The sequence below is a fragment of the Citrus clementina genome, unplaced genomic scaffold (genome assembly GCF_000493195.1).
Source record: "Citrus clementina cultivar Clemenules unplaced genomic scaffold, Citrus_clementina_v1.0 scaffold_5, whole genome shotgun sequence".
Lineage (NCBI taxonomy): Eukaryota > Viridiplantae > Streptophyta > Magnoliopsida > Sapindales > Rutaceae > Citrus > Citrus x clementina.
Window position 1 is genome coordinate 41,740,571 of NW_006262201.1, and position 11,591 is coordinate 41,752,161.

The following is an 11,591-nucleotide window of genomic DNA, read 5'->3' on the forward strand; positions in this document are numbered from 1 at the left end:
TTATATTCCGTTCTTATTTGAAATTGATCAATTATTAACGAACAAATTTTTTCAACGGTCCAATATGATCAGTTATGAGATTAATTGAAGAGCTAGCTGGTTGATCAATGAGCCCAATTGGATAATATACCATATAATAAGACTAGCTAAAAAGCATATTTATATTCCAATAATAAAAATCATTATTGTTCAAAATGCGTGTGTGTATCTTCAAACACCAAATGTGGATTTTCTACAACAAACCGTTACCTTCTGCATTACGCTTATTTTATGTTATTTGCGATTGTGGGTTTGAATTCGAATCAAATGAGTGGTTAAATTGTCTTTGATCAATCAATTAATGTGGGCTTTGCAGTCAAGAATTAACTCGGATTTACCAATCTAGATGGACCTATATGAAAGAGACACTCTTATTTTATTCGAGGGAAATTATCATTTCACTATCAAAATTATTCTAACATATCATGTCATTATTATAATTTGCCGAAAAGTACATTTTCCTACCAAACGGTTGCGCCGTTATTAATTCACTACTATTCCGTTAAGAAAACATTAATATTTAACAGAAATTGAGTTAAAAGCCAATTTTACCCCCAAGAGTTTAAAAGACAATTTTACTCGTTGTAGTTTAAGCATTATATGTCAGAATAACTTTGGTAGTAAAATGATAATTTCTCTAAAAGCTTGGTAGTAAAATGATAAGTTATATATCAAATTAACAGATAATTTTACTCTTACAGCTGAAAATGTCTTTGATGCTCTTATAACATCAACAAGATATTAGTAAAATTTTAACGTTCTTAACAAAATAGTAGTGAATTGATAACGACATAAACGTATAGTAGTAAAATATATTTTTCGGCAAATCATAGTACTGACATGATATGTCATAATAACTTTGGTAGTAAAATGATAATATCCCTTTATTCAACCTCACAATTCTATAAATTATTGCTAAGAACTCACGACAAAATAGTACTAGTTGATGATAATTACTTCAAAAAATATCAAAAGTAAACTAAAATGGAGTTTTGTTTTGATTATTTTCCTGATCCACAAAAAAAATCCAAGCAATCTTTTCACAGGCATTTGCTCTCGATCTAATCGAAGGATTGAATTGATTATAGAAACATGATTTTAATAAGTTAAATTTCTATGGAGGATTATTGCTCATTTTTGTACTTACTGTTTTATTTTGCAATTACTTCTTCAATTAAGAGAAGAAAAGAAAATACCAGAAGAATCCAAAACATTCTTCATAACGTCGCGATTGGAGCAGCTATGAGTTACAGCCAGCTGGAAAAATGTCAATAATCCTGAGATTTTGTCAATCTAATGACTAATCTTTGTTTTTATACATAATATAATAGTATAAATGGAGAAATAATTAATAAGTCTAGAATTAGTATATCAAAAATTCTAGGGTGTGGATTTGGGTGTGCAAAAAGTACATTCCAATTACGCTATATATATACTTATTATTATAGAAATTCATAACTCAGTATGATAACAAAACTAAACCTGGTATCACGGCCAATTTCACCTTTATCATCAATTCGGCAGTTCCACATGGCTATGGGGTTTTCTTTAACAAACACCTCATTTGTTATTCCTTTAGGGTCGGGTCCCCCACGAAAATCCAATTCTATTTAAGAATATATTTTTGCATAACTATCGGTTTTTCTTTCAAGCTGGCGTCCTAGATGATTCTGAGTTTGCATGTGAGTTGTGAGATTGAGTTTATTTTATTTCAATTGAGCTGTCAAAAACAACAACAGGTTATGACAAAACTTCCCCTCATAATCCGAGCTTGCAACAGGCACGCTGCCGCTTACCCCCCTTTAGTCTTAATGAAACAATCAAGAGCCAAACATCTTTCGGACGGGACAGTTACCTTCTTCGTGATCAACTGATCACATGCATGCTTGATACTAATTACAAGGGGAAAAAAAAAAAAAACTTAAATTAGGAGTTAATTAGCTAGTAATTATATACATATAGGATACTAATTAGCCAGTAATCCTATAATATAGAATTTTTAATCTATAGATCATATTCTTTAGGTCGATGCAAGAGAGAGATAATAGATCATTGTAAGAATTATCTCGATAGCAGCACGTTGTTATTTGATGTGTAATCTTATAAAAATTAACTTTTGCTCTTATTCCCGTTATCGCATTCAGGAGCTTCGTGTGTTAATAGCTTGAAGAAATTATTTGCTTAGCATTTTAAAGCTGTTGCTAATTAAAAAGCGATTATACATGCAGGGCTTTGAGCGGGAAAATTCTGGCAAAAAAATTAAGTTATTTAAGAGCTTTATCAATTCTGCCAGATTTTTTTAAAATTTTCGATAGTAAAGCAAAAGAAAAGAGATGATAAAGTTACGAAAACTGAGATTATTAACATAGCCAAAGCATCATCATTAAACAATTAAAATATCCAATTTCTGATGCTTCTTGTTTATCGTATTTTAATTGTTTTAAGTGTTGACCATAAATGTGTAAAATTATCCCATGGATAACAAGGTTAAGCGATCTTTCCAATCATTTGAATCAGCTAAACATATTAGGCCGTTTAAAAGGAATCATTAGCAATAAGTTTAAGTTTGACCCATAACTATACTACTGTCAACTGCCCACCAAAATTTGCCAGTCAACAAAGCAGCACCATTATCATTGATCAATAACAAATATAAGGTCGTTTACTAATATCATTGCCTCGTCCACTAAAACGTAATTATCTATATAATAAATACTTGGTTAAATTCCTTTCAATCATCATTGAGTGAGAGAAGAGAAATACCAAGTGCTAGCCTGCTAGACAGCTAGCACCACAAGTTTTTTTTTCTTTTATTAAATGTATTTGTACCACTTGGTACATACACTATCTCGAAGGTTTTTTTTAATTATTATTTAAAGAGAGAGAGAGAGAGAAAAGAGAAGATGAAGAAGAAGAAGCAGCAGCTGTGTTGATAATTGAACGCGAGCACAAAGCACGGATTTCTTGGGAATGACACATCAAATTATAATAATTATCTTGTTAATAGGAAAATTCTTCAAAAATAATAAATAAATTAAATTGGGGTTTTACCAATTGTATATCAGTATATATGTAGATGAGGGGTGCGTGTATATATATTAATAAATACACTGGCACACACTTGTGTATGTATGGGTTGGCAGGTACCAATTGGGTTGGCCCTTGTAATATAAAAATAGCTGATCACTTGATTGAACTAGAAACTAGTTATGGGGCTTGGTAATTAGATTCGTACTTAATTAACCGTCCAAGTTTATTTATGGTTCTGAAAAGCTGGGGGAAAAGGGGTGCCATTTGCTGCATGCGTTGACATAATGATGAAAGCAAAAGTTGGGATGAAAAATGATAAATTTTGTGACTTTTTCGCCATTAGATACGTAAGGGGAGGTGGCCTTTTATTTTCTCTGCGTTTGCATGTTGTGTACGTGATAGTGCAACTCTTATCTGTGCTGTCTTCTCCTTTTGGTTGCGCACGTAAAATTACTTTTAAATTGTTAGTGGGTTACAAGTTGTTCTGCATGTACGGTGCTCATCAGCTCATCACATGGACATTGAAAAAGATACCTCAATGTTTTCAACCTTTTTTTTCCCCCCTTTTTTTCAGAATTTCCACTCTTATATGTAACCATACGAATATTTGTCTCTTTTTTCTCGCACCTTTTTGTGTATCAAAATCTTAAGTATGATGAACAATTGAACATTACTACATAAACCACCAATTAATGCCCCTGACAATTAGCCGGATAATTAACATTATCATGTATGAACATCTATACATTTTAAAATACGAACTTCGGGCTAGTTATTGTCATTTATCTCTAATTTAGTATTGTATTATATATAATTAAACAACCGGTGCCTATGCATAGGATAACGACTTATTGACAATTAGACGGTGAGCAATGGCGCATTTTCAAATGTTGATTTGATTATTTGCCTCAAATTCTTTTCCTATACGAAACTGATAAAAATATGAGAACAAATTAATTATGCCGAGGACGACATAATGATGAGCTTTGACCTGGTTCCACTTCCATAGCCAGCTAAATTGATTACTAAATAAGCTTAGTTGGAAGTATATTAATCGTACCATCTCATCTAGGCACGCGTATGTTAGATTTCAGGACTTGTTAAATGGCTTACTTGGAATTAATAGTAGAGAAAATTAAAGGTCGTTCATTTAACATATATAGCACGATGGACGGGACTTGGACCAACATTTTGTTAACTAAGTTCGATCATTTCATTCGAAAATAAGTCATTTAGACGCTCGAAAGATATACAACTCTTAAATAAATCAACTTTAAAAGCAAATTTGAGGTTAAAAAAAAATATACGTGTATATGCCTGTTTTGTTTAATACCCAAAATTATGGATTTAATTAGCTGTGATTGTACATGTACATGTACATCCTCTAAGCTAATAAAGAAATTGCGTGTAATTTATTTATATTAAAATACGCATATAAATGCCACCACTTGGAACAACTGATGGTCTTTTATTTTGGGAGGACCAATTAGTTTATAATTTTTGTACCTGAAGGAGCCAATGACTCATTAATCCAACTGGTTACAGATATTGCCTTAAGCTTTCGAAAGTCTACAAGCATCTAAATTTGTATCATTAATTAATTCACCATTCTTCTCTTAAGAGCTTGTTTGCTACTACAATTTCAAACACCTATAATTGTGACTTTTAAGCTAAATTGATTTTATCTCATAATTGTTTGATATGAAAATTAAAAATATATATACTAATTTTTGTTAAAAAAATATTATTTATAAGTCATATTCATGAAATACTTTAATAACACAACTATAATTTTTTTTTTTTTCATAATAGCAATGAATTAAAAGATACATGACCTCAGCATCAAACAAATCCTAAGAGGCTAGCCTTGGAAGCTCACTATCTGAATACCAACCTAAACTCTTTATCTAACACCAAAAACTTTTGGCAAATTGGAACCCTATAACAATCTATCATCACAATGCAAATTATAAATTATATTTATGTTCAATGAGCAAGTGGATATTTATCAAATTCAGAACCAGCAAAAAGTTAGAAGTAATATATTGTCTTTGTCACTTCAATATATCTCACGGGGAACCAAGCGAAGAAGTTGGGTTAGTTCCTTGTTGGGCAGATTTGAAACCAACAAGTTTTAATTATTTTCAGCTTATTGGTTTTATGCAATGCGTACAAATTATGCATACATTTCACCATCGTGTTTAAGTTTTAATTACCTCACTAGCTACACAATCAGAAAGAGCCAGAAACTGGCTCCCTCTAACAAGGCAACTATATCTCTAATCAATAATTATTTTTTACAAATCTAATGGATTAGATTAGGATCAACGTTATATGAGTACTGGTACAATGTTCTGACATGGAAATGAACAGGAAGAAAGCTGTCAAAGAGCACATTAATTATCCGGCAAACCTTCTCGCGTTGCAGAGTAATTATCTCTTGATCAATTAGGTTGTAGTCCGCGCTGCAGGACAAGCTCATGCACGTTTGCATTATCTGAGAAACTGATACTTTTGACCCGCAACAAGAAGGAAGAAAACACATCAACCCGTGTAAGAATGTAATTGGTTAGCCAAGTGTCAGCATCTAAAAGATGCTTTGCACACGCCGAAAGTTGGTGAAGAATAAAGCCAAAGCATAAACCTGATAAAGAAAGCTGTGCTGCTTATTTTTGTCTGTAAACAGAGCTTGTCATGTGCCAGCTTTATATATGTATATTTATATATCTATATATATATATGATGTGTGTATGTGTTTTATTAATAATTACTTTTCAGCAATAACTGTCGGCCTTAATCCTAATAATTAATTAATTAATTAATTAGCTAATTGGATCAAAAGCGGATAATTAAAGAGATTCCCAAGGCAAAACACTACCACACTGGTACAAACTAGCTACGAGCAAAAGTTTTCTGTTGTAACTAAATTACAAATCAACAACACACGTCTTCTCTCCACCTTCCAAAGGTAATGAATTAACAATTATGCCAACTTTGTTTAACTCCCTAATCCTGTTTCCTCGTTTCTTTTTTAATTTAATTTTACTTACCCAAATAATCTAATGTTCGCGTGACCAGGAAAATAGTTGTGGTCCTAATGTAAAAATCTTAGCAAAGTTACATAAGATGTCAGGTTAATTAAATATGTGTGTGGCGATAATAGAGATTTCACTGAGTCCGGTTGATATTCCCAATCCCAACCAATTATATTTAGACACTTAGAATAGAATGGGTGAGGCCGTGAGGGAAGAGGCAACAGGATTTTTCTTATTCTTCTTAGTTCTTACTAACCCAACCCATTATGCGTGTGTTCTACTTGCGCGGTTTATGATTGTCCATTAGTTGAGAATGGGTGTCAGCGAAATACACACAAGGGATTGCGATTTCACTTTTAAAATTTATAAAATCTAAAACAACTCTACGCCGTACGAGAAAGGAAACGAGAGAGCGTGGGACCGTGAGGGCCGAGGCCCGTGACTAAGTGTCCACGAACCTAGACATCTCCTTTTGTCAAACAAACTCGAAAGCGCTCCCAACTCCCCAACTGGCAACTGATAAATATACTATAACAAAATAAATAAAGTGAATTGATTAAAATAAAATCTTATTGGCCAATTCCTTTGTTGCCTGTCTGTCTGGACCCATTCACCACACCTCCGAAGATATAAAAGATGGTGCCACGTCAGCCCCTTACACTGACGTGGAATAACGGCATTCCTCGACCAACGTGCAAAATTGAAGCTTAATTAACGACTGCTGCCACGTCATGGCGCTTCGTGGGGTCGAGACCGCCCTTGATAAACGAGATTTTCACATCTTCGAGTGAGTACTGCTTGATCCTTGGTCAGATAAAATTCTCGGCTCAAAAAATATACAGAATCTTAATTGGCCTCGAATTTGTTCTGTAACTACGGCACTGCCCCTCCCCGAATTATGCATGTATATTCTCCAAATCCTCCTACATTTTTGTCCCAATAATAACAGAGAAAATGAAATTAAAAAATGAGAAAGAAAACAAAAGGAGGGGAAATAATTAATGTGTCATGAAATCTAATTGTATAATATATGAGGATCTTGTAGCGCTTTATGTTGTCCAGAAAGTTATTTGAATGTATTTGGATTAAAACATTGAACAATGAAAATAATAAATGACACGATCCTTAAATCTTAACAAGTGGGGGTAAGTAAGCTAATGTGACGTATTGGGGGGATGCACCCATATCTCCCTTAACATGCAGGTGGACCCATGAACCGAATTGCTCCGACTATTCAAATTTGTTTTTTAGAATGAAGATAAATCTTTTAAGCAAGAGTATCAATAGATATGACGAAAGTAAGGGTTTTGTTAAATTACATCGTTTATATTTTACATTAAATTCAAATGTAATTACATATAATTTTACAATTATCTCACATGTTGTCATTTTTATTTTTTTGTATTGGTTGGTTATTTTGAAGTTACTGTAACTTAGGAAATAATTGATCTTAATTATTTAATGGTCACTTAAATTACCACGCTCAATATATTGCAATTATAATTAGAAAAATAAGCGAAATTTTGATTGGTTAAGATGATGATGGTTATTATGGGCAATATAGTGATTAGGGGAACATTTTGGCCGTTTGTTTCGGCATTTTAAAGAAATGGAAAGATGGGGCATCCTTGCACATGGGGGACGGTCAGATTTGGAGATTATAAAATCAATTCCTCCTAAGAGAGTTTAAAAAAGAATAATAAAAATTAAAAATTACAGAAAAAAAAAAAAAAAAAAAAACAAACAAACAAAAGCATATCGAATAGATAGACTCAACCACTTACAGAGAAAGAAGCTTTTCCTAATTTCTTTCTTCAAACTTTGCATGTGGTGGGTTTATGAGTTTCATATTTCGACTTGTTGCGTGCTAAAAAGGAAGCCGCACGGGCAGCGGAAACTCTGTTTTTTTTTTTTTTTTTAAATAATAATAATAATTTCACCCTTGCTCTCTTTGCCCCGGCGGCTCAGGGGCTATATATATAAACTCTTCTAAATATTTATGTCATAATAAAATTACAGAGATAAATGTGTACGGCTTATTCATTTTTTTTTTTTTATCAAGATTCATGATGCTTCTAGGTTTAGCATGCAATTAATTCATAGAATAGGTCATAAAAGCTTTCAAGAATAAAAATGTTTCAGTTAAATTCATCATCAGAGATCAAACACAATGGTGACCAATTCAACATAGCTTTCCTCTTCGAAGATTTGACACTTAAATGAAAGAAATCCATCTTAACTAGCTAGGAAAGAATAAACCATTAATAACTCTAACCAAGAATATTTTGAGCCAATTAATTAACTTAATTACGATAAATTAATAATCACATGGTTTCCTGATAAACATCTATATTGTTTAAAATGCATGTCCTCCAAAGTATATTAAATACATTCTCCTTCTCAAAAAAAAAAAAAAAGGTACATTGACAATTGATGAAAAATCACATGAAATCTAATTCTTATTCCTCAAACGAGATTTAAATTTAAATTAATAATCATTACTAATTTTGTCCATCAAGCAAGATTGTTTCATTAGTCACTACAGTGTTATCCAAAGTTAATCCACAACCTGCCCGAAGCCGAAAGCAAATACAAAGCATGTTTTAATCAACAACAGACACAATATTGTAATTATCCCCAAAAAATGAGGGCGCTTTCTCAGCCCTCCCTCTTTATAAACCCTCTCCCTCCCACGACTTCGATCCCCCAAAATTTTTCATTTTCTCTTAGCAATCATCAAAGCCAATCAAGAATCTTGAGAAATCCCACAAAGCCAAACAAGGCTCGTTCTATTTTCTCTCACTTTCTTTTCCGGGAAAATGTCGGTTGGATTCGGAAAATGCAGCAAAATCCGCCACATTGTGAGGCTGAGGCAAATGCTAAGAAGATGGCGCAACAAGGCCCGCATGTCCGCGGCTCGCATACCGTCAGATGTCCCAGCCGGATACGTGGCGGTCTGTGTAGGCACCAGTTGCAGGAGATTTGTAGTGCGCACGACGTACCTGAACCATCCCGTTTTCAAGAAACTTCTCGTTCAAGCTGAAGAAGAGTACGGCTTCACTAACCAAGGTCCATTGGCCATCCCATGCGACGAGTCACTCTTCGAAGAAGCGATCCGCTTCATTTCGAGGTCCGAGTCGGGCCATTCAGCCCGGTTCGTTAACTTTGAAGACTTCCAGAGGTACTGCCACGTAGGATTTAAGAAAAACATCGACTTTTGGACAGAATCTCGACCGTTGCTTCATGGGATTGCCAGTAAAACCATTTGGTAAGAAAGGAATCAAGACATGGACAGAAAAGGGGCAAAAAAAAAAAAAAACTTTGATTCTGAGCCGGGATTTGACTCAATCCGAGTTAACTCGCTCGGCTCGGCTCGAACAAATACAAATACAATGGAATGGAAACAATGACAATTTCCCAAAAAAAAGAAAAATTTGCCCGAATTATGTTTTACTAATTCTTAGGAATTTTACACTTTTTACTTACCATAAATAAAGGTAAGTTTAAGGGGTTATTTTTTTTTCTTTTCTTTTCTTTTTTTTCTTGGAAATTAAATTATTAAATTTGGGGAATTGGGTTGTGAGTGAGTTAAAGCAACGAATTGCTCCGGAGAATGCAAAGGAGATGGCAAAATAGGTGGGGAGTTATCCGCCGAGTCGTCCCGGGTTCGAATCGGAGTTCACTCGTACTTTGAGACAATTAAATTGAAGAAGGCATGATGAGGAAGAAGAAGAAGAAGAAGAAAGACATCATTTTTAATTACTCGCTCACTCTTGTAAAGTCTGTGATTTATTGATTGGATTTAAGGAAATATTGTGGAGAAATTCTGCCCATGATTTTCCAAATATCATCTCCATAATATCGTACAGGGTTTTTTTTTTTTTTATAGTTTTTTAGAATTATTAGCAATAAGTAAGGACTATTATTATTAATAACACCATCTTTTATATACAAATTCTTTTTATAAGGCGTTTCAATCATGATAGCCGTTGTGGGAGTTATAATGGGCACCAAACCACGTGAAGTCTGAACACTACCATTTGCTCTGTTATTTCTTTCTCGCCTAAATTTCACATTATCAAAGCTCGGAACTTGGGATGTCACAGAGCATGATTCTTAAGTTCTTTGACACTTATTCTCTTTTATAAGATTAGAAATTCTCTAAATATTAGGGGAATAAATTTTTAAATTGAATGTTTAGTATATTTTTACGCTATGTTTCTATCTATAATCCTACTAAATTTCAGGTTATATATAAGTGAGATTAAAATAATTTCTCCTTTTTTTTTTTTACAATTTAAAAGTAAATGTTGTGAAGGAGGTCCATTTGTTTAAGCTTTATAGTAAGATTCCTGAGGTTCATAATTCAGTTGGTAGGGCAACAACCCCAAGCCACCCAAATCCAAATGGAAAGTTATGCTGATCCACCACTAATCATAGCCAACTGAAATGTGGATTGATATAATAGAACATTGACTGATCATAGCCAACTGAAATGTGGAATGATATAATAGACCCTTGACTGATCATCAATGAATGAGACTTACAGTAAGTCTGGTATGCAAGTTTTTAAACCAATAACTGCTATTTTGTTCATTCATACCACGTTTAAGCTCTTAATAACCATTTTAGTTACCCATTAATTCTAACATTTGAAATTGCGTCTCGTATTTGGCTGTTTCATCTGGTCTTAACACCAAAAGCCAATTGGTTATTAGCAGGGCTGGTAAAATTTAGCATGATCCGATTATCTAACACGAATAAATAGTTATAAATTGTCAAATTTGACACAATTGTTAAATGAGTTAGATCCGAGTCAACGCAATTTCTTTCATTTGAGTAAGGATTGAAGCTTTTGACCTTTTACCCGATTAATGACACAATTATATTTTCTATTTTAAACCAATTTGTAGGTTCTCGTTATTAAAACTCAATTAGCAGACATAATTTCCCCTCTCTCTCTTTTTTGGAAGGGTGAACATATACATAGTATTTTATTTATAAAATTCTATGTAAATTTAGAATTTAAACAGAGTAAGTGTGTAATATTTTAGTAAATATATATTTTAAAACATCAATAGATAAAATTAATATAAATTTTATTAAATATACATATTAAATGGGTTGATGGATAACCCATTTATTTTTCATATCGGGTTTAGATCTCAATATTTTGAGATCATTATTAAATGGGTCGCATTTGGGTCAGACTAAATTTGGTAACACGATACGAACACTACTCGATGACTCATTTTACTAGTTCTAATTATTAGCTCATCCCAAAGTAAAACACATGTTGTTCGTCGATTAATGTGTGTGTGTGTGTGTGTGTGTGTGTGTGTGTGTGCGTGTGTGTATACGCGCGATCTTAAAGTGAGGAAAAATCCAGGAAAACTTAAAAATCATGGAATTTAAGAGGCTTAAAATTTTAAAGCGCTTAAACAACACGATTTCTGTGTTTTTTCAGATTTTCTCACACTTTAAAAT

The 11,591-nt window shown here is 33.2% G+C and overlaps 1 protein-coding gene across 1 annotated transcript; it reads left to right on the plus strand.

Moving 5' to 3' along the window:
• Window positions 1-8,824: 8,824 nt before the first annotated feature.
• LOC18042318 (auxin-induced protein 6B) lies at window positions 8,825-9,967 on the plus strand. The gene has a single exon (XM_006435085.2). The coding sequence runs from the start codon at window positions 8,924-8,926 to the stop codon at window positions 9,374-9,376; it is 453 nt and encodes a 150-aa protein (XP_006435148.1). The 5' UTR covers window positions 8,825-8,923; the 3' UTR covers window positions 9,377-9,967.
• The last annotated feature ends 1,624 nt before the right edge of the window (window positions 9,968-11,591 follow it).

Bases quoted from the DNA above. Each gene is read 5' to 3' on its own strand.
- LOC18042318 (XM_006435085.2), top strand. From the start codon at position 8,924: ATGTCGGTTGGATTCGGAAAATGCAGCAAAATCCGCCACATTGTGAGG.